The 23695-nt window shown below is 53.1% G+C and overlaps 1 protein-coding gene across 4 annotated transcripts in view; it reads left to right on the top strand.

Moving 5' to 3' along the window:
- The window catches only part of NR5A1 (nuclear receptor subfamily 5 group A member 1), a 59066-nt gene that overhangs the window by 15113 nt on the left and 20258 nt on the right, over positions 1-23695 (top strand). For all 4 annotated transcript variants that reach the window (XM_039506266.1, XM_039506265.1, XM_039506262.1 and 1 more), the window contains one exon: positions 2572-3212. In XM_039506266.1, coding sequence (XP_039362200.1) covers positions 2572-3212 — 641 coding nt within the window. The remainder of the gene's footprint in view (positions 1-2571; positions 3213-23695) is intronic.

The raw sequence follows: 23695 nt of genomic DNA, 5'->3' as shown, positions 1-23695 counted from the left end.
TTCCTGGAGACATTTGAATGAATACAGGATCTTTGCTTTTCTAACCAGTCCCTCTGCCCTGCCCTCGGTTTCCCACCTGAGATCAGAATCTTGTGTTTGTGGCAGCACAAGAACCCAGCTGGGATGCAGCAAACAGCAAGGTGTTTATGATCCCAGGTGAGGCAGAAGTAGTAGGCACAGGGGAATGCATGAGAATCAAAGCACGTCTTCTCTCTTAGGGTGCTTGTTTTTAAAGAAAAAGGGTGTGTTCATTTCCCGCTTGTGAAAGATGCTACGCTGAGTGCCCTGGGGCCTGCACGCCTCTATTTATTCAACAGCACAGGTACAGCCCAGGTAGGAGCTGTGCAAACTTCCTCTGCACACCCCTCTGTGCCACAAGCCTGTGTCACAGGAATCGTTTCGAAGGGTGTCTTCACTAGCCATTCTCCAGCAGTGGTAGCAGTGACATAGCTACTGATGGAAGAGAGGGCTCCGGTGGGCATGGAAACCTACTCTGAGCAGGTAGAAGTGCTTGAACACGCCCTTTGTCCTGGGGCTTTTATACTGTGTTAAGCGCTGGAAACGGGAACAAACCGTTGTAGTGCAGACAAAGGAGACGTGTGGAAGGGGAGTTCAGTCTCTCTGGCTCATTCAGTGCTTTGCCTTCCTGTGGAGGCTGCCACCAAGGGCGCAGGTTAGTGCTGACCGTGTAGGTGGTTTTTACGTGCTCTCTGTGAGGAATAATAATGTACTGCTCAGCCGCTGGAGGGCAAAGCAGGTGGGCTCTCAAACAGTGACGGAGAGGTGAAGTGTTCTGTATTCCACAGACATTGTTGCCCTTAGCCAGGCAGCCCCCCAGAGAGGCTGTTTCCAGGCAAATATCCCTAGGTAAGACGGAATGAGGGAGGAGAAACAGGCTTCTCTTTAGAGAGAGCGTTCTCCATGGAGTGCGAGTGCCCCTTCAAGGAAAGTCTCTGCAAACATCGCCTGCCTCCTGGCTGGCTTTCAGTCCCTACTGAATGGTCCCATGGTCCCAGCCAGTCTCTGAGAAACTTGGCCAGCGCTGTGGTTCTGTTGTGCAGTGAAGGTTGCTAGAGCGGGTTTCCGAGGCTGCAGTGAAAGGAAAGGTTAGTGAGATGCCTTTTGCAGAAATAACAGCTGAAGCACAAACACTTGAGCTCTCCACTCAGAGTGGGGTGGCAAAGCTAGTTGCTTTCCCCTGTTGTACACATTTTCCGTGGCTTCCCAAGCACGGGGGTCACCAGCCGCCCAGCCTTTCTCATGTCCGTCTGCGCAGATCTCCAACGTGGAGCTTTCAGCTATTTGAGGCTCTTCCAAGAGTGTTTTTTTAAGGCAAAAACACTCTTGGGAATGGCCACAGAGGAAAGTGAATGATCTTGTGAAGCAAAGAAGCACCTGTTTCCTAAAGCAGTGACACATTCTTGTGTTTCTTTTAGGGTCCAGAGAGAACATCTGTTTCTTTGAAAGGGGAGAGGTTCTAATGGGCCCGTTAGTGCGAGGAGTTTGTTGTAAGACTCCTTGGGCAGAGTTTTAAGATGTTTTTAATAATACACACACCAGGCCAGACCCACTGCTGGTGCAAATCGATATAGTCCAGTTGAAATCAATGGAGCTAGGCCGGTCTACACCAACTGCAGATCTGGCCAATATGTTTTGGAGAGCTCGCCTGACCATTTGTCTTGCGTGTAATGGTCGTGTTGGAAGGGACTGACAGGAAGGAGTGCACGACTGGATCCAATTCAACAAAATCTCACTGAGACACTATGGCAACTCCCAGTCATTCAAAAATCACGAGTCAAGATCCAGCAAATTGTGAGGTTATGTTTAAAAATCTTGAGACTTTAAAAAACAATAACTTGGGGTTGTTTTTATTTGCCTCCTGACTTCACATTTTCAAGCATTTCTCTGCAAGAATGAGCACTAGAAACTTAATTAGTCCCCCCCCTTTTTTTAACATGAAAGATGAGATTATCACGTATTCACCTGACTCCAGGAGCTTGGGCTTTAAGAAAAGCACCAATATTGCAAGACTTGTGATAAAATAGTGAGACTTAGGCAACGCTGCTGAGATACAGTTTTCTGCAAATTGAAACTCTTTGATTTGATGGCTAGTGAGTGGCAATGCAGGGAGTGGCTGAAGATGGCCTTACTGCTGGGGGGCAGGTCTGCAACACTTATCTAGACCCTGGGAAAGAAGCAGCTCAGTCATGGAGGACAGGGCCTCAGGAACTGGGCGTGTTCTCGGCCTGATGCTCTTAGTGATCCAGGGCCAGGGGGTTATGCTGCCTCACTAGGACAGCACCCCCTACTGGCTGCTCAGAGAGAGACTCTGCACCAGGACCCGTCTCCCAATGCAGCCATCCATCGCTCCCATGGTGGAACGGCTGCAGGACAAGATGCATTGTTTCACCACTATCTGGCCTTTTCCCCTCCTCCTCACCATCCCCTTCCCCACCCCCCAAGTCTGTCTGGACAGAGCCCTCAGGGTTATTTGCCATGATCTCTTGGGAAGATAAGGCTCCCTCGGGCTCAGTTGAATGCCAAAGGCTGTTCTTTCTCTCTGCCCCACAGCTGTGCGTGCGGACCGGATGCGAGGAGGAAGAAATAAATTCGGCCCCATGTACAAGCGGGATCGTGCCTTAAAACAGCAGAAGAAAGCTCTGATACGCGCCAACGGCTTTAAGCTGGAGACTGTGCCTCAGATCGTGTCGCCAGTGCAAACTGACTACAACCTGTCCTCCACCATCCACGGCATCCACTCAGTGTCCAAGAGCCTGCCTCCCAACCCGGCCACTATGACGCCAGTCGACTATGACAGAAGTCCGTACGGGACGCCGTCCTTGGGAATGACTGTGCCTAGCCACGGGGCGCTGTCCAGCTACCATTACCCCTCCTTTCCCAACCGCACCATCAAGTCAGAGTACCCCGACCACTACACAAATTCCCACGAGTCCGTGGCCAGCTACATGTATCCAGATGCCTATCCCAACAGCGCCCCACCCGACATCCCTGAGGTCATTCTCAAGCTGCTGCAGCTGGAGCCCGACGAGCCCCAGGTCAAGGCACGGATACTGGCTTGTCTGCAACAGGAGCAGGGCAAAGGGCGGCATGAGAAACTCAGCACCTTTGGCCTCATGTGCAAGATGGCAGACCAGACCCTCTTCTCCATTGTGGAGTGGGCACGGAGCTGCATCTTCTTTAAGGAGCTGGAGGTAGGTGGTTTGCTTGGCTGGTCACTCCAGGGTGGGGCCTGCAGGTGTGTTCCAGAGGCAATGCTAGCGAATGGAATAGACAGTGGGGCTGAAATTTGCCCAACAGAGAGGGCCCCTGCAGGCCCCTCACACCACTGAAGCCCTTAGTAAGGGGCCAAACTAAAGGGTGTAACTTGTGCAGGGGGCCTGGTGTGACCCCCCCTGGGCTGGGAGGAATCCACCCTGCGGCATCTGGCTTCCACCAGTCTGTGCACAGAGCAGGATCCCGAGTCACTGGCCTGCAGCAGGTCCCTCCTCCCCCTTCCCACACACTCCCAGGGGCACAAGGATGCTCAGACCTGGAGCTGGGCACGGGGAAGGCAAGAGAGGGGGAGACAAAGCTGCCCCAATTCAACTGTTGTCTGGGCAAGGAGCCTGCAGGCTCAGCACCAGGGCTCCTTAGAAGCCTCTGCCCAGGGCACAGGGTGGCTCAGAGCCCGGGCACTGGGAGACGGGAACTCCCAGCGCCCCAGTTCAGATCCCCCCCCAGCCACCCCTGCTGGAGGCAGTGTGCTGGCCTGGCGGAAATGGGTGGAAAGGGTCTCGGCCCAGTCGCTAATGGAGAGCTGCCTGCACCCCAGGGACACTAACTGGTGCCCTCGCCCGCAGCCTTGGCCTCCAGACGGGGGGAATTTCCTGCCATAGTGGGGGTGGGGGAGGGGCACTGCTGCCCAGCTCTCCTGGGGGTCCTGCCCTGCCCCGTGTCTTGGCACCGCTCTTGCTTCCCAGGCTCTCTCCCTGCCTCGCGCTCCCGCCGGGGCATGTGGCAGGCGCCGCAGCGCGGAGCAGCTGGAGCACACGGGAGGTGAGGAAACGCCCCGGCCTGTCTCCTGTGGGCTCAGGACTGGACTCCTCACCGCCAGGGTGGTGGGCAGGCAATGGCTAGCAGAGCCAGCGCCTGGGGAAGCCCAAAGTGTGTGGGATTATCGTCTAGACAATCTCTCCTCAGCCTGTGGCAGGGAAAGCAGCGCTGTCAGCTGGGCACTGGCAGGGCCACCAGGGCCAGGGGACTCCTCGGCCAGCAGCATCTCCGTGGAGCCCCAGTGGGCCCTCTGGCCAGGCCCAGAAACCACGCCCGGCTGAGCTGCCTTCCTGCTTCCTGAGCCAGATGGCCGAGGGCAGCGGTTGAGCTGCCCGAGGAGGACGGGGCACATCGCCTGGGCTTTGCCCAGCTGCCCACACTGCTGTGCTTGCACAGACCAGAGTCTGGCGTGCGCCTGCCCAGCTGCCTCCTGGCAGTGCAATTTGCTGCCATCCGCCGCCAGCCGGGGGTGGGTACCTCCTGCCACAAGTCCCCAGCTGCTGCTGACCCAGATGTACTGTCTGCAGGCTCCGGATCAGTGACACTCACACCTCAGTGGTTCCGGAGCCAAGTTAGCAACCAACATTACCGGAAAGAGCCACAGAGGAGCTGCAACCAGCCAGGCTGCTCCAACTCTAGTTCTCTGAAGGGGGAAGAGGACTGGATCTTTGTTGACCCCCACAACCCTCCCACCCTGTGCTACCTTCCAACCCCCCTTCCATCCCACACACATTACAGAGTCTGGGAGAGAGTCTGGTCTTCATGCAAATTACTGCTTTTTTCTTTAAAATAGCTCCCCTGTCCCTTCCTCTGGGCCAAACATAAACCAAGCAGTTTATGTGCATCCCCAGGCATTGCTGCATGTGGCCACAGATTTGTTTATGTAGGACCTACAGGAAGTATCACACTCAATTCCTTAAAAATTATTCAGTGCAGAAGGATTCCCCCCATCCCCACAATGACTTGTTTGGAATACAGGGGTGAGGGGAAGTGGGGGTGTCATCCTCAGAAGACTGTGCTGGATTTGGGTCAAATTCATCCTGGTATGAATCTGCTGAAGTCAGTAAGGTTACAACAGCTGGATCTGTCTGGGGAGCCACGCTGATTCCCCTGTTTCACAGGAATTGAGGGTCAGGGGGTCTAGTGATTTTGTAAATGTTATTAAAGTTTTTACAGCAGCAGGAATTGAATAGGTTGTTTTCTGAAGCTTTCCCAAGGCAGCAGGTGTTACTCCCAGCCCAAGGGGGCAGGCCTGAGGCGAATCTGTGAGCTGGACCTGATTAAACTCTAACAAAGCTCTGGGCATATTCAGGGGTGGGATTCTGGGGTGCACGTTGGTTCAGGGGCATGGCCTGCAGACTCCTGCACTGGGAGTTTTCTAAAGACTGAATGGGGATTGTTTTGGGAGGAGTCACAAGACATTTGGACTCTACGCAAAGTGAGGCAGTCGGCTGAGTGAGGTGCTGTAATGGGCAGTGAAACTGGAGATCTGGCCTTAGCGCCAGTCAGCGCCTGTCACCAAATCTCTGCAGAGCTCCGGCGCTGGGCACTGTCACTGAGCTGCAAATGAAAAGGAAAGGCAGCGATCTCCAGAGTAGCTCCCTCAACGGTGTCCCAATGCCACTGTGAGCTTACACGGTGCCCGAGCTGCCTTGCTGGGACAGCCATCCCCAGAGTGGCCGTGGCCCCGGTTCTGCTCCTCTCCAGACTGTCTCAGAAGGTGGGGTCTTTCGCACGCCAGCCCCCTCCTTGGGCCTGCAGAGCATGGCGGTGTGCTTCACTGCTTAAAATAACCTCTCCCTGCCCAGAACAGTGCCAGGAAGTTGCATTGTGGAAGCATTTTTTGTTCGTTTCAATCATATCAGTGTTCTGCTTGGATTCTGGGAACGGGTGATTGTTGTTTTGCAGGAGATATTATAAACAGTGGCTTCAGCTCGCTGCTGCCTTGCTGGGTAGCCTTGTAATTCTATTGTCCGCACGGGTACACCATTCAAACATGGCTTTGCTCCATGTGAATACAAATCCATCAGCCCCTCTTCCCCCCAGAGTGACATGTACTGTACAACAGCAATGCCAGGGCTTCACCTAGTCAGGACTGCCGCCATTGTGCCGGCCTGGCAAACAAGGGTCACGTTGTGTAACAATGCAGATAGGGGATGCGGTCCCTGGAAACTGGACTCCACAGATCTCCGGGTCTCCTCCCACCCAAAGCCTAGTGCCAGTAACGCTAGGAGATGGGGATGGGTGGGCAGAGATTTAAACACAGATCCGTAGCTACCTGCTTTGGATAGGTTCGAGCGGGGCTGCGGTCCAGCAGTGCCATTGGTAAATGATTCGATCCTGTAGCCTGTAGTGCTTGGGAGAGCGCAGGCCCCGCCCAACCCCAAATGTTAGAGCATGGCAGGCCTCGGGCGGATTTTCTACCCTTTCAAACATGAGCTGTAGGAACTTGGAGACTCCTGTTTTCCTTTGGCTGCATTTCCTTCCTCTGCTAGAGGCTGAGCGTGTGGTACTGGCAGCAGAAGCTGCTGTCAACCCTCATCGCTCACCGGTAAAACCATCTGCAATCTGATGCTGTGAGTCCCATGTGGTTGGTGCCGCCTCGACCTTATTTTGCTGATTTCAAGAATGCCGCAGGGCAGATTTCTTGTTTGCTGTGGCAGAGCTTTCACCACACTGCGGCCAGAGACTTCTTTGCCCACTGCGGCTTGGGATAATTTGATGGCAGCAATGGGTTTGTGTGGCCAAGGAAAGAACATTAGTGAATAGATTTAGCAGGCAGTTCTCCTGGGGCCATTTGCAGTCTACGGTTATGATTGCTATTGGACATAGGACCAGTAGGTGGAAGCAATCTATAGAGACCGCGGCACCCACTAAAGAAATACAGCCACCTCTGGGGTGGACCATGGCAGCCCTTCAGCAATGCACAGCAGCACCTCTGGGGTGGACCATGGCAGCCCTTCAGCAATGCACAGCAGCACTGTACAATTTAGGTAGGATGGGAATGGGATGAATGTTGCTTCCTATGGAAGCTGCAAGGGTGAATATAAGAAAGTGGGGCTGTTTCTGGCCCCAACCCCTATGTGCTGCACTTCCTCCCAGCTTCCTCCCCCCAAACAGGTCAGCACGTACAAGGCATTCTGCAGGGAAAAGCCAGCCAGACCTCCCTGCTCTAGGAGTCCCCCCTGGGAGCCTGGGGAGCTGCCGGAAGTGGGCTGGATAGAAGGCAGCTCAGAGAGAACGGGCCGGGGGAGCTGGGGAACGGGATGGCTCGGGGATGGAGGGAGCCAAAGGGGGAAAGGGGCCAGGGTGGGGTGGGGGTGTGGCACTGCTGCCAGTGCTCCTAAGGCAGCGGGGGTTTGGGAGCTGGGATGGCTTTGGTGTGTGTGGAGGCTGAGCGGCTGCATTGCCTGGGGCGGGGGCATTCTAGGCTGTTTCTAGGCTCCTGTGGCAGAGCACGTGGCAGAAACCCTGGCAAGGTGGGTGGCAAGCTAAAGAATCTGAGCCTCTGTTGCTAGCGCCAACCATCCCTGGTGCCCTGCCTGGCATTGTAGATGCAGCCGGGCTCTTGCCCTCCTGCCAGGCTGAGGCCTGTTACCCGCAGTCACACGCGACTCGCGCTCTCTGGCCAAAGCCCTCCCCACGCAGAGGGTCAGGCCCATCTCCCAGCCCGGTGGCAGGAAGGGCTCGCTCGGGTGCCTGGCTTCCTGAGCTACTGTCCGGTGAGCTTTCCCAGCTGGCGGCAGTCTGGCCGGACTGGCCCAGCGCTCTCGGAAAAGGATGGCCGGCTCAGAGCAGCGAGCCGCGGGTGGGAGCGCCTGCGTGTCTCTGACCCAAAGGAGGAAGGCGCTTCTGGGGCAAAGGGTCCCAGGGGCTGTCGCCAGGCTCAGGGAAGAGCTGCTATTTAACGAACCGTTGACTTCATTTTGTTTTTCACTAGTAGTTCAAAGGTAACTCCCACACTGAGCATGTCGCTGAGACACCAGAGGGTGAGGCCTAGCTGCCCCCGGGCAGGGACACGTATGGGTTTGCTCATCGTCGCCTCAAGGGGCCAATTCTTCGTGAAACCATCACAGCCACGGGAACTCCCAGCACCAGCTGGGATAGAGCCCAGGTCCCTGAGCTCCAGGGGAATCTCTGCTAGCCGTTGAGTTGGTCTCTATGGTCCTCCCATTCACCTCTGCCTGCCCCGCCCCTCTGAGGTCTGGGAAGGAGGATGGGAGATGCCTGTCCCTACCGACCCAGCAGTATTAGTCTGTCATTAGCGGTACAGAGCACTAGCCATTGGAGGCCTGGGTTCCATTTCCTGCTCTGCGACAGACTCCCTGGGTGACCCTGGGCAAGTCACTTAGCCAGGAGTCACTTTTGTGTGAAGCCAGGTGCCTCTCACCTACTTTGTGAGGGACAACAGACAATCCCAAAGGTCCACCTAGCCCAGTATCCTGTCTTCCGACAGCAGCCAATGCCAGGTGCCCCCGAGGGAATGAACAGACCAGGGAATCATCAAGTGATCCGTCCCCAGCTTCTGGCAAACAGAGGCTAAGGACACCATCCCTGCCTATCCTGGCTAATAGCCATTGATGATGAACTTATCTAGTTCTTTTTGAACCCAGTTATAGTCTTGGCCTTCACAACATCCTCTGGCAAGGAGTTCCACAGGTTGGCTGTGCGTTGTGTGCAGGGCAGCTGGTCCAGCTGCAGAACCCTTTGTGGGGCAGTTATGGGGCTGCTGTCTGGGGGAAGATGCAGACTGTGTCCTTTTTGCCACTTGCCCAAGTGGGCATTGGTGCTACTATCCCAGGGCGCGCAGGGAGCAGTGCTTGGGCACTGGAACCGGTTGCGGAGTGCAGCCTGAATGCACACTCTTTGTGGGCAGCCTGGGGCTGAGCTTCTGGGCTGGCTGACGTTTTAGACTGGAGCCAGGCAAAGCCTCTTCGTCTGACCCAAACAGCTTGTTTGGCCTTGAGTTTCCAGGTTCAAGGCCCGAGCTCGGCCCAGGCTTGGGGTGGGATGGGCGAACACACCCAAAACTGGAGCTGGCACCTACCTCTCTGAGGTCTGCCCCCTCCTCCTCCAACACCTGCCTGGGGTGCAGGGGGGCAGGTTGTAGGGAACCCCGTGTTCTGCTGGACTGGAGAGCAGCCTGCCCCCTGCCTGCATGTGGGGCAGCTTGTAAACCCCCACGTGGCTGGTTCTCCGTTCACTCCCTTCCTGTAGCGTGAAGCAGGGGTAACTCCATGGCGGGCAGGGGAACTCTCCTGGGAAAGGAGGGTCAGGCCCAATTTGCTTTTGAGACTTGTCTCCTTGGTGTAGGCTCTTAGGACGCTGGGCATACTAATCGGGGGGGGGGGAGGGGGGGCTTTGGGCTGCTAGGAGCCTGCGAAGCGTTGGGAAGAGGGGTTTTCTCTACAGGTGGTGACGGTTCAAGGTAATTATCTCTCCCCCCTCGCCCCCAGGAGCCTCAGCAGGTCCTGGCTCAGCACAGTGTGGCCGGGGGGGAGGGGGCCTTGGAAACACTCCCCAGGCGCTGTAGTTGTGTTATTGTGAAGGCCGTGGGCGGGGGAGCTGGGCTAATGGCCTCTGGACATCAGTTCACATGCCACGTCCACCTGGAGGTGTGGGGCAGTCAGAATGAAAACAGATTTAACGTCCCAGATATATCGTTTCATTTAAGGGCTAGTAATTCTGTCAGTCTGCCACTGACAAATGAGGGCCGGCCTGCCAATCTGCTGGGGAGAGTGATGCTGCCGTGTTCATCTTGTGTCATCAGACAGAGAATTACGGACTACACTGGCCTTCGGATGCAAGACTAATAATGCCGCTCGACAAAGGGGGATTTGGGGGCCTGCTTGTTTATAGAGGGTCGGCGAGGGAGCCGCGCGGCGAGGGCGAGGGAGCCGGGGTGGAAGAGGTCAGAGCTGACACCCATAAATACAAACTTTAACTGAGGCTAGATGAGATGTGTCAAGATTCAAGAGAAGATTTGCAACAGCTACTCGTCAGAAGAAAAATATGGGCAGGGAGGTGAAATATATTTTGCTGGGTCACGAGGCTCAGGCAACTTTGTCCTTTCAGATGTAATTTTTTATATATCTATGTATGTATAATGGATGTCCAGGCAGCAGGGCAAAGTGACCTTTAGCTTAAGGTGAGAGGCCTGGAAGGTTAAACAAATTGCGTTTGGTTCAGCAGAACCCCCAAGCCCTACCTGAAATGTGGTGTTGAGGGGAGCCTGGTTGCAGCCAGGAGAGGGGCAGACGCCCTGAGAACAGGGAGATGCAGCTCCCGGTGGAAGGTTTTGCTTTGACTCTAATCACAGCCTTGGCTGGTTCCTTAGTCTCTGGGCAGGCAGGCTGGTCCCACGCTGCAGAGCCAGGGTCTAGGTCCAGATCCGACCTTCTCCAAGGTGCTGTGCCCGTTAGGAGAGGGAATGGGGTAAGTCTGTGCAGCCCCTAAGCTCGCTGTTGCACTGTTAGGGAAGGTGCCTCTGAGAACCAGCAGCACTGGCTCTGCAGCTCACTTGGCTCTGTCCTGCCTGAGGAGAGAACTCAGGTTGACTCTGTTTTTGCAGAAAGGGAAAAGGAACAAGGGACTGATGGGGAAAGGGGAAGGGAGGAGAGAGGAGGAGGAGAGGAGACCATCTCTCTTTTGGCTGCTCTTCCACTTGCTGAGGTTTTATAAAACAATGTGGCCTGTTACAGAGACAGACTCAGGGCTCTGCTCCCCTCCCAGGTCCCTTGTGTTTGCCTGGGGCAGGCTGGGAGGTGAGCTTGCATTTTGTAGAGGGAGCAGAGATTCTGGGGGATCCACAGTGAAGCTGGACTCTCTGGGGACTCTGCTGAGGCTCGGCTGGGGCAGGTGATAGGGGACGCGTGGAGCTTGCATGGGCAGGTTCTTCAGCCAGGCACTGTTCTGGATTCAGAAGGATAATTTCCCCAGTCTAGTGCTTTCAGGGCCCTCTGCTAATGCTGCCATTGAATAATCCCCTTGGGCCCTGGGGCTCGGCTGGGCCCAGATTCTGGAACGCTCCTGAGGGTCTGAGTCACAGGACAATGGCAGGTCTTTGACACTAAGCACTAGCCTGTTACTACATGGGCCCTCTCTGCATGTGCCGTGAGGCTGTGGGCTCCTGCAGGGAGCAGCACTAGATCTCTGGTGTCCCTGGGAAACACCGTTAGGAGAGGGAATGTTTCCTTGGGCTGGAGCCCACACCCACTCCATGTAACTCTTCTAACTTCCAGGGCTCTCCTGGGACAGGGGGCAGGGAGGGAGGCAGGGCTCTGTCCATTGACGCAGCAAGAAGGGAGTATCTGGTGCCATTGAATCCATTGCCCCAAACTCGACTCCCTGGGGTCACGGAGGGAGCACTCCAGGAGCTGGGCTCCATGTGGGGTGAAGGATTCTGAGCCCCCTCCTCCTCCTCTCCTCCAGAGTGGAACTGTGATGGTCGCCCTCTGGAGCCAGGGGAAGGGGGTAGTTATTTCCTCCCAGGATGGGTCACGGATCTTAATCGGCAGGGAGCAGCTGAAAATGCCGAGGGCGTCTCTGTTCCCGAGGGTGGAGGGCCGCCACGGGCCGCGCTCGCCGTGTCTGCCTTTTGGACGGGTTTCCTTTTTCATTCTTGTGAGCTATTCGTAGCCGGTTACTGCTTTGGCTTTAACACACATGGGTCATCTTGACCCCCATCTCCTGACTATCGGCCAAAGCATTTCTGGCTTATTGAAAATCTCCTTCTGCTCATGGATGCTCTAGCAACGGCTCGCGTCATACGCCCTGGGGTTCAATCCAATTCCTCGTGACGGTCGCTCTCTGGTCGCCAGCCAGCCTCTCTCCCCACGGCCCCGTCTCTCTCTCGAATGACCCGTGCTGGTAGGAGCAAATAGAACTACCAAGGAGCCAGGCCGTGTCGCTTTTTCCCAGTGGGGAGATGAAGTCTCTGCCTGCTGAGTTGTGTTATACATCGCAGTCACTAACGCCTTGGAGCTGTGGGTACCATTCTCCTTTGGGGAGGGGAGGGGCCTTTGGAGCTGTGGGCACAGAGTGTGGTTAGTGCATCTTTGAGTATGTGGCCACAGTGTGGCGGAGCTCAGCAGGCTTGTCGGGTGGCCTCGTTGCACATGGTGTTGGTGGGAGACTGGCCGCAAACCGGAGCAGGTTGCACTGGTCCTGTACACTTTGCTAACTCGGAGCGTCGTCGTTCTGCTCCAGGTCAAGTTATTGCCGGTGATTTAAAAGGCACGTTTGACTGCTCGCATTAGGAAACAGCCATTCAACTAGATGTTTTAGTGTAGGGTCCCTGTCCCTGTGGTGTCTGACCAGAGGGGGCGGGGGACAGGGACCCGCATCTGACCATTAACGCCTTCAGCTAGTGCAGAGCTTGGATTGTCAGTTATTGGCAGAACAGGAACCCACTTTCTCACTTCTCAATTGGCAAGGTGACACTTCCTACTTGCACCCAATAATTGCCCCTTGTAATTGTTACCTCTGTCTCCACCTCCCCAGCAGATTCTGTGTGAGTGGCCAAATCTGGGAAACAGTTCTGGGCACGTCCACCCTGGCTTGACCCTCTGTACAAACAGAGACCTTTCTCGTAGGCTGCCTAGGCAGGGAGATGTAATACGGCCCAGAGGTGCTCACTGGAACAAAAACTGAGATTCGTGGCCAGAATTAATGTAACAAAGGCTGTGCATTAATCCGGGGTTTGTCCCACGAGTGCCACCACCCTCCTGAGAAATAATTACAGCTGGAGATATTTTATTTCAAAACCATTTTTAAAATTAAAAACTGGCCTTTTTTCCTAAACAAAAATATGCAAAGACCAGTTTAGTTTTATGTTTTCCATTTTTTTGATGAAAAACAAACAAAAATTATATTCAAAAATATTTTTTCCAGTTTTTCATTTTTTTCTCCCTTTCTTCCTTTTCCCCCTCATTTTGCTTCTGGAAAAGAGGGGGAAAGGGAGAGAGAGAGAGAGAAAGGGCAAATACATGAAAAACTATTTTTTTGCATAAAATTTGCAAAAAAACCACCATCACCCTAAACAAACAAACAACAACAACAACAACAACAAAGCTGATACAAACCCCCTTTTTTGACCAGCTCTAATCATAATGACACTTTGCCCTTCCATAGCACCATCCTCAATAGCTGTGCAAATGCTTCCCCAGCACAAACAAATTCTAACTCCCTGCCAAAGCAGAGTTTTATTATTTCTCAGGTGACACCGCCCCTGCTCCCATGCCCAGGGCAGAGCTGTGGTCAATGTAACAGATGTGACGTGCGGGCACTGGCAGGGTGATGTGCCTACACTTCACTGCGGGTATATTGATTAATGTGGACACTGCCCAGCCACTGCAGCTCCTGGCTTGTGTGTGTGGCTCGTCCTTCACTGGGGGTTGCTGTCACTGAAAACGGACGGGGAAGCCAATAATAACTCTGTTCCATCTGGAGGTCCAAAAATCAAAGGCGTTTGCTTCTCTGTTCAGTCTGCAGTGGAAACTCATCCAGCCTGTAAATCGCAGCCCGCGCGTCACATCGGCATATCAAAGAAACTGGTGGCTTTGTGTATCCAGGGCCGGCTCCAGGGGTTTTGCTGCGCCAAGCAGCCAAAGGAAAAAAAGAAAAAAAAAAAGCCGCGATTGCGAGCGGGCGTGAGGGACCCTCCGCCGAATTGCCGCTGAATCCCTGAAAGTGCTGCCCCACTCCCGAATTGCCGCCCCAAGCACCTGCTTGATGCTTGGTGCCTGGAGCCGGCCTTGTGTGTATCACAGCCACGTATGTGAAATTCCCTTCTAGCTGCCCAGAGCAAGTCCTGTCCTATCTAGTGTGCAGGTTACTGGGGAGAAGGTCCTGGGAACGTTCACAAGGGGAAATCAAGCTTTAAAACCAGATGTGTGGACTCTGGTGCTCCTGGCAGGTGCTGAGCTGACAGCGCTGGGGCCTGAAATCCTCAGCTTACCGCAGAGCAGGTTCAGCGTGGGCAGAGGAGAGCAAGCCCAGGCAGGGACCATTCCAAGGAGCAGGGTAGAGTTCATTTTCTAGGGACTGTTCATTCGTTGACCCCTCACCTGAGGCTGCCAACAAGGAGGCTAGTCCTGAGAGTGGATTCTGTGCTATTGGCATTTGCCAGGAGGATACAGGCTTAGTTCTGTCAGATGTGAATAGGAGTCACCTTCACCCCCCTGCTGCTGTCTTTCATCATCTCATGATGAAAACAGTAGAGGACCAAAATGGGTTCAGTGTGTTGGAATTACAATGCCTGGGTTCCATCCCGGGCTCTGCCCCTCTCTAGCTGTGTGACCATTTCTCCTTTCTGTGCCTCAATTTCCCCAGCTGTAAAATGGAAATAATTCTTACCTCACAGGCATGATGTAAACCTTTAATTGGCATGTTAGAATGTGCTGTGTCACCCACGGAAGTACTACAGATATACAAAACAGGATTAGAACTATTCTTTGTTTATCTAGCACCAGCATTATTTCTGCCCGCCATGCGGCTTTTCTAGCATGCAGGGAAAGTTAAAGGCAGCCAACTTGTACAAAACTAATACAGTCACTCTTGCTTTATACCAAATACATGTGAAGATGTTGGATAGAACATTCAGGTGATAGAGCACTTGGCAAAATACCACAGATTGCTCCTTAAATTCATCAGCTCTTAAGTGAGAGACAGTTGTCAGCCATTCATGGCACACTTTTCAAAGAAGCGCACTCCATGTGCAGTGATTTGATGCAGTGGGTCAGAATTCTCTCTATTACAATGAAGTTTTCCTATAAGGCCCTCCAGTGTTGCCACAGAAATGAAACTAACCATCTACATCCTTTGTTTGATGAAAGGGTCTGAAAATGCCCGAGTCCCTGGGGGAAGAAGTGAAAAATAACTCAGCAATCGGACTTTTAAAAATCATATTTCATCACAGAGAGGAACTTCCTGGCACCTTGCTCTGCACTGGGGCTTGGCAGGGCAAAACGGACCTTCTGGTTTTAGAAGTTCTGGTCTTGTCCCTTTGGTGGGGGTTGCTGAAAGCTTCCCCAAGCGGGTACGTGAGAACTCTGGCAAAGCACCTACTGCTTCGGCAGCCCCACAGCAATGCTGGGAAGAGCAAGCGTGGTCAGCACTCACCGCACAAGCTTTTTGTGCCAGCTGCAGAGCTTTTCATGGAGACCTTGAGCTCCAGTGAGAAATCTAAAGAGGTGTCACAGGTCAGCAGGATGCTGGTGCTGGCGACATTTTGTGGATCTGAACTGTAACGCTGGCAGAGGTCACTCTTAGATCCGCTGGCGGCTCTAATGTTGCAGTACATTCTCCAGCAGAACCTGCATGTTCCGTATGCAACGGCGCAGCCCCAGAGACCTGCCCACACCCCACTGCAGAGGTCTCAGTGCTTGCCCCTGAAGGAACTGCAGCTGTTCCCTGCAGGAGAAGTGCTGTGCTGGATGTATTCCTTGTGCAGCCACTTTTCTGGCTCCTGATTTACAGCTGGGCTGGGCTATGCTTTAACAGGATCCTGTTACCTTTTGCTTTAACCTCTGCAATGTTAAAAAAGCGAAAGAATCTGCAACTTGAGATCATTGCTCCTTGTTCTGTCATCTGCCACCACTGAGAACAGCCAAGCTTCATCCTCTTTGGAACCCACCTTCAGGTAGTTGAAGGCTGCTATCAAATCCCCCCTCATTCTTCTCTTCTGCAGACTAAACAATCCCAGTTCCCTCAGCCTCTCCTCATAAGTCATGTGCTCCAGCCCCCTAATCATTTTTGTTGCCCTCCGCCGGACTCTTTGCAATTTTTCCACATCCTTCTTGTAGTGTGGGGTCTAAAACTGGACACAGTACTCCAGATGAGGCCTCACCAGTGCTGAATAGAGGGGAACGATGACGTCCCTCGATCTGCTGGCAATGCCCCTACTTACACAGCCCAAAATGCCATTGGCCTTCTTGGCAACAAGGGCACCCTGCTGACTCCTATCCAGCTTCTCGTCCACTGTAACCCCTCGGTCCTTTTCTGCGGAACTGCTGCCCAGCCACTCGGTCCCTAGGGAAGAGAGACAAGAACCATGAAAAGGGGGATGTTGCTGCTGAAGGCTTTGAAGACAGTGAGACCTAGACTCAGCCTCGTCCTCTGCTAAATGTCACTCGGTTTGTGTAATGGAGCAGCTGCACCCCAGCCCCTCCCCCAACACATGCGCCTTTCTTGCCACCGTGAGTCCCAGGAGCTGCCGTCATGCCTCAATAGGGAAAACGTTCAGCCCGTCTGGGCTCCAGCATGCAGGGTGGAGCCCTCAAGGCTCCCTAAGGAATTTCTTCCTCAATGGCTGTGAACTTGATACTTCCCTGCAGAGACAAGTTAATCGAAAAACCCAACACGAGCATGGTGGACCTAGCAAGGCTAGTGCTAAAGCTCCTGGCTCGGACTCTGTGCTTTAGTCCCATTCCTTCCTCTCCATCAGTGTTTGGGCTGAGGTCCTTCCAGGGACAAAACACCCTGAGGTTTCAACAGGACATGGAAGGCTGAGCGAGGCCCCAGGATTTAGCTCTTAGTGGGTAAACTGCTTCTGGAGGGAATCTGAGCTGTCTGAGGTACTTCTCTGGCCCCCATCACCACAGTATCTGAGAGCCTCATGCTCTTTGCTGCATCGATCCTGTGGGGCAGGTCAGTGTTGTTAGACAGAGGGGGAACCGAGGCCCTGGGAGATTTGCCCAGTGTCACATGGGGAGTCTTTGGCAAAGTGGGGAATTGAAGGAGCACTGGAGCTTTCTTGAACCTTGTCCTCCGGCTCTGTAAGTTGCCCAGCATGCTTCTGGTGCTAAAGACATACTAATGGGGCCAGGCTGGGATCATGCAGAATGCTGATCTAGGCACTTCATCAACAATTCTTGAGATTTGTATATGGGTTTAAAGGAAAACAATTAATTGTTAGACATGTTAGTTAAAGTCCCTTCAGATAACTCGTGAAGCTGAGTACTTTTCAAGGCTTTTAAATTTCATGTTCTCCGGAAGTATGAAGGACTGCTAGGGAATTTTTATTGTTCACTATGTAAGCTTTACTAGCTTTGAAACCAGACTTTTAGCAGTGACAAGTTACTGCATTAGGTGACCGTGTTGCCTAGACTTTTAAACAATTTGTGCCTCTTAATAGCAACGCCAGGTCTCTGGTAATTTGTTATGTTGTATGTGTTGAAATAGCTTCTGCCCTGTCTCCCAAGCCCTCTCTATTCCAAAGACCATTTATCACAGGTAAATGGATTTTTATGTAGAACTCCGATCATGCCAAAAGAAAACCGTATTTAATCATAAAGGAATTTTCTTTTGGATGCTGCCGCTGGGGTGATCGCCAGGTCTTGGAATGTCCGTTACTGGGTTTTGTGAACAGGTTAGATGCTTTCTTTTAAAATGAAGAATGTGCTCTCCAAAGATAGCGTGTGTTAGGTCCTTGATAAAGTATTTGATTAAAAGCATTGACATTAAATAGGAAAACTCTTTGCTTAGCTTTTAGAAGAGTGTGTGTGTGCATGTCATCTCCGCAAGAAATGATTGACGGACTCTGTTTTATGAATGGCCATCCATTAAGAGTCCTCTTGTTAGAGGCCATTGGTAATTCACAGGTTTTATGGAGCTGGTCTCTCTGTGGAGCTCTACCCTCTGTATCTGTAATGGAGACGTGCCAAAGCAAAGCCCCAACAACTGAGATTCACGAGTCAATGGTGATGGTCCAGAGTCAATGGGCATGTTTCAGTGGGCGGGGGAAAGCCAAGGGAAGGAGGCTTTACACACAGATGCTGGGAGTTCAGAGAGTTTGATTGTGATTTTTGTCCCTGCTGCCCTATCCCGTTATAACCTGGTAGCGCATGACGTGGGTGGAATGCAGTTTGATCTTGCAGCGTAGAAGGGATTTAAACTTCTTTTAATCATGTTTGAACGGTGCTATTGCCTTGCAGAGTCCAAGGCTGTTGAGAGATGCCGGAACCCAGTTCAAGCACTTTTCAATCCCACTTACATGGTAAATCTGAACCAGGTTTTAACGGTGTGGTGTTTCCATAACCACACCAATGCGGACATGCCTCCTCGGGGGCATTCAGCCATGCTTGCAATGCTGCTAGTTCCACCCTCCCTCTGCCCTGCCCCCGAAGGAAGGGCAGGCCCCAGGTTACACTCTCTGCAGCACTAGAGTGCTCAAGGGCAGTGGGTCCCTCCCAGCACTAGCGCACGTGATGGGGCCGCCAGGTACCCACTGATTTTTCACAATGTATTTAGTAGGGATGGACAGCGTTTATCGACTGAATCCTGGAGTTTGGTAGCCCCACTTCCAAGCCCTCTGGGTCCACGTATAGTCACAACAAAGGTTGGCACAATCTGCTGTGCATTGCAGGGACACTAGCAGAGCTGGAGTAAATGGCTGGCATCGCTGGGTGCCAGAGGGGGAGGATCCAGCTGCATTGGCAGGGCTGAGTGTGGAGGAAGTGCCAGGAAAGGCTTCCTGCACTTTGTCTGTCTGTACCCAGCACCGTCCGTCCGTCTCTCCTGAACTCTAATTTCACCCCAAGCATTTCACAACTAAACGCAGGTAATTCTCAACGACGCTGGGCACAGAAGCGATAACGCTCCTTCTTGTCTGACGTCTATTCCCTTTGCAATCTGCAGGCGCTGGCTTACTGCAGCCCTTTCAGCAGAATAACGATATTACCCAGTTCCATGACACTGCATTTGTCTTCCCTCTATTACAAGCAGCAAACGCAATGGCACTGCAAGGCTCTTCTAATAGCCCCGAATTCATTCTCGGTGGAGGTATTCCTCATACTCCTGATACACTGTCCTCCCTCTTATCTCACACCAGAGTGCTCAGGAGTGCTCGGTAGACCACAGCACCCAGTAATGTGTGGTTCTTTCCCTCCTGATGGATAAGACGAGGGTGGCTTCCCTATAGGGATTGAAAGCCACTCACAAAACCATTTAGAACCAGGACCCTTCATGCTCCAGATGGATCAGCCTATAGAAAAAGGGAGGGGGAAACTCATTTTGGCTTGTTAGGTTTGGACCCACTGAAACCCCACGAGTTCTAGGTTCACTACAGAGCTTGGAACTCCTGTGGTTCATGCATCATCTGCTAATTCTCCCATTCCTCCTTCCCTGACAACAGTGTATCGTCTCACAAGGCCAGATGTTCCCAAGAGCTCCGAGCCAGGTGGCCAGGGGTTCAGCACCTGCCACTGGGGCTCAGATTTCAGAAGAGCTCAGGACTCATCTAGGCACCAAGACAAGGGTCCAGATTTTCAATACTGCTTTCAATGGCAGCTCCCACCGTGACACTTCTGGCTAGGTTTTCCAACGGGCTCAGCCCTCAACAGGCACCCAGTGTGCTTGGCCCCTGGGAAAACGCCAGCCCTAGTGACTCACTCCCTCCCCAGAGAAGATGAGGCAGGGCTGACGACCCGGAGCAGGATTCAGGTGCCTCACTGCCAGGATCCAGCTCTGCTGTTTTGTTCTCTTTCCTCACTGCCCAGATCCTGGTGATTTGCTAACCCAGGCCCTGGCAGCGGGGCTGACGATGGAGCAAAGTGTGGTAAGATGTCGGCAGAATTCCTTCCCCTCCTGCACATTAAAACAAAGCAACATTTCTGCGTGTCCTTCACCCCGCTGAAAGCAGGGGCGCCCATGGAGAGAGAGACGCAGAATAGCAGTTAACCCTGCAGCTTCTGGCTGCTCCCCAGCGGTGGTTGCTATGGGCCTGGTTCTCCATTGCTTAGCACCTTGTGCAGCTCTCTGCACCTGTCCAAAGTGGCTGTCCGAGACTGGCCAGACCAGATGGAGAGTGTGTGAACTCCCTGCGCACAAGGTGCTGGCCAGCACAGATTCAGGCCCTACGGCTGCAGCCCCAGGGGAGGAGAGTGTGTGGCCAGTAGGAGGCAGGGCAGATTGGCACCCGGGGGAAGCCCACTCCAGCTGTCTCACCTCACTTTGCAGCTGATTCCTGACTTCTCCCAGGAGCCAGCAGGGAGAGCTGGGATGGACCACACCTGGGCCTAGGGGCAGTGAGGAATTGGCTCTGCATGGGCAGCATGAGGAGCTGGGGCCAGCTGGAGCAAGGATGCAGCCAGTGTGAGGCTGGTGACTGCTGGGATGGGAGCGGGGCCTGTTTGGAGGCTTGGCAGGGGGCTGGGCAGGTGGGGGGAGAGGGAGGGGCAGGGAGGAGGGCGTGGAGGGGAAGGGCTGGAGAAGAGTTTACTTGTGTCCAGTCCCTCGGGGAAGAGCGCCAGAGATGAAGGAGCTGGGGAACTCCCCTGCCCAAAGCTGCTTGTTTTGCACCAGGGGCAGCACAGTGGCGGGTGAGTGTGACAGGCAGCGAGCTATGGCCAGCGCGGGGAGGGGGAGGGCCTGCTCCATGGCATGCCTTGGCCTCTGCTCTAGTGGCCAGATTTTCACAAGAGCTCAGCCCCCAGCACCTCCCACGGAGAACAGTGGGTAGGGGGGTAGGAGCGGGGGGGTGGGTTCCTCTTTGTTCTCTATAGGAGCTGCTGGGTGCTGAGTGTGTCTGAAAGTCTCAGTTTTGCCAGCCTCAGTCATTCAATAATCCTGAGTCAGGCCCCCCAAAATCATGAGGTTGGCTTAAAATTGAGGAGACTTTTAAACAAGAAATGTGGGGGTCTTTTTATCCGCCTTCTGGTTTTTCCTCAGCAGAGCCCCCATTTCTAGGCTTTGCTCCCTGAGGGCTAGAACCTTCGACTTCTTTTGTAAATGAAAGCCGGATTCTCATTTCTCCCCTGGCTCTCGAAGAGTCCCGAAAAACACCAAAGATCACAACTGACTGGATAAAAAGTGGCAAGAGTTGGCAACACTCATGGTGCCTCGATGGGAGCAGGATTTGTGAGAAAACCTAGCCCCAGATTTCCTAGAATTAAAGGGTGTCTGTGCAGCAATCTTATCTCCTGAGCACGTCACCAAAGTCACCTCACGTCATCACGTGAAAGAATTAACCCCCCCGCCCCAACTTTACTTTTTATTTCTGATGTTGTTTATTTTCTCTTTGCCTGGCCAGCAGTGTTTGGGCTTCAAATCCAGGGTGGAGCGGAGGGGGAAACATTTACATGCAAACTAATAACTGTTCCCGTTGTTATTTATTTTTTAAATCATGAAAACATTTGTATTAGTTTTTGTAATTTTTTGAAAACAAAAGCTGTGTTTTGTGCCTGCTGCACTGGACGCAGTTATTTGCATTTAAACCTGAAAAGGGGACTCGTTATTACAGTTATTCTGGTCCCTTAGAAGGATCCTTGTCTGTTGCATGTGGCTGGTTGGATACATTCCAGTCTAATGCCATATATATATTGGAAAAGGCGTACGGTTCTACACATCTTAACGTGGAATCTGTTCTCAGTAGGTGGCGTCTGGTCGCTCGAGACCTGATTTCTGAAACCCGCATGGCTCTGTCCCACAAGAGCCCACTGAGCAAATGGGGGGTCTCTGGGCAGGGGGTGGAACTGGATCACAATTAGCAATCGGCCTAAATCGCAAAAGCCAGCCGCAGAGGTGTGGCCTAACTTGTGGGCTGTTGGGAAGTGTGGGGAGCTGCAGCTCTGGGACCAGATGCTCAGTTACACCCATTTATACCAGCTAAGCATCTGGCCCTCGGGTTTAGCTCTCCTCTCTCCTCTGTTAAAGGAGTGAGTGAGGAGCCCCTCTCTGTTCAGCAGCTGTGAGCAGATGCTCCTGGCCCTGCTGATCTGCCCAGAGACAGCCTCGATACTGCTTCCTCTCTCTCTAGACTGTGTAAAATCTTGAACAGGAACAGGGCAAATCAGTCCCAAAGGAGGCAGAGGTGCCCCATGCCGCAGCCGGGGTGCCTCACGGCATCGGCGCTACCTGGCTTTTAGTGGGGAAGCTGGCTGCTGTGGTTTGCAGGTTGCCGATGTTGTGGCAGCAGCTGGGAAGAATGCCTGGAGCCAGGAAAAGAGGCTCCTGAGAGGCAGAGGTCACTTCGGTTTGCAAGTTGTGGAGCCGGAAATATGGTTTGCCTGCCCTGAAGGTGAGGCTTGCATTTCCTCCCTGAGCTCCGGGCCCCCCCAGGCCTGCCTGCAGAGGCCTGGAGTCAGTGAGTTAAAATATGCTTCAGGAGCTACACTCCCCAAAACGGGCCATCTCCACCCCACATTCCTGGGTGAGGGAAGGATGGACACTGTATTCTTTCATTTAAAAAGTAGCCAAAGCTCCCTCCCGGGAGACACAAAGCCTTTGTGTAAAACAACAACATTGCATTCTCCTGCTCCCGGCGGCTTTGGGCGAGGGGCTGCGTCCAAGAGTCATTTTGTTAAAGATTTGTGCATGGGCTGTGTGAGATTCTTGCCTTATGGAGGCAAACCAGTGCTGATAAGAGCGTGAATGAAACAAGCTTACTTGTCTCAAAGCCGGAGGGGGGGGGGGGGGGCTTGAGGTCGCACAGCTTGGTGCTTGCTTCGCACAGTGGCTGGCTCCCTCCCTCTCTTGTACCATGTGGGTCTCTGTTTCCTGGGTGCAATGCAACTTTCCGTGTCCTCAGTACCTTTGCACCTTGTAGCGCCTTTCGTCTGAGGAGCTCCCAGGACTGTATTCTGAAGGTTCACTGAGCACTGCCAATGTGCTTGGTGCTGTACAGGCTCAGAGGAGCAGGCAGTCCCTGCAGACACGGTACAGAAGAGACACATCTCTGCAGACTGCAGGTAGAATCCAGCCGCTGTGCATTCTTATTGAGGCTTTGTGTCTGGGAGGGCTTATCAATAGTGCTAGAAATGGTAGTTAAGTCTTGCAGCCCCCTTGCGAGGGAGAGAAGGAAGAGCGGTATTATTACATACTATGTATGGTACAGGTGGGGAAACTGAGGCACATAGCACATAAGTGACTTGTCACCTTCCATGTGGCTTGTGAAGTTATTTGACCAGTGTTGGGAATAAAGCACAGGAGCCTTGGCTGGAGTGGAGTGAACTGTTTGCAGTTAACATTTCACTTACCAGATTTAACTCTTTCCTGTTGGGTGACTGCTCACAAGCAGATCGCAACTTCCACAAATGTACCTGCATGTTGGAAAATACCCCCTGGCTGGTTCAGATGAACATGCTTTAAGCAATGGGTGGGCTGGATGGCTGCGAAAAGTTCAATAGTCACTGCTTGAAATTGGAACTCTTTTGACAAGGTACATAAGTCGCATACGTTTCTGTTCCCTGATTGGGTGAGCAGAAGGCAGAGGTGAATTCTGGTGATTACGCATTCTAAATTCGCTTGGTACGAGTATCTTGCTGTGTCCCCACAGTCACTGCCAGCACTCACTGTGCACAGAGGGTGAAATTCACCCCTATGCTGACAGCTGACACAGCCTCGGCCCCCCTGAGCATTCAAAGAGGTTCTTGTGGGATTTAGGGGGCACGCAGGCCCAGAAGAATGAACGCAAAATGGAGGCACTAGATGGACCCAGGGTCTAATCCAGTCTGTTTGTATGTGCCTGTGTAGTGATAACAGACATGTCTATAGTGACATGCCACAGGGCATGCTGGGATAGATTGAGAGAGCCCCCGCTGAAAATGACATGCCAGGGGCTTTGCTGTCTGCAACAAACTCCAGAGCTTGGGGGGGATTTCTGCCTCTCCCCTGACACTGTCAGATTCCATGCAGAGACACAAAA

This window comes from Mauremys reevesii, linkage group 19, assembly GCF_016161935.1.
Source record: "Mauremys reevesii isolate NIE-2019 linkage group 19, ASM1616193v1, whole genome shotgun sequence".
NCBI lineage: Eukaryota > Metazoa > Chordata > Testudines > Geoemydidae > Mauremys > Mauremys reevesii.
The sequence above is the reverse complement of the archived record's forward strand: the minus strand, read 5'-3'. Positions and strand labels throughout refer to the sequence as shown.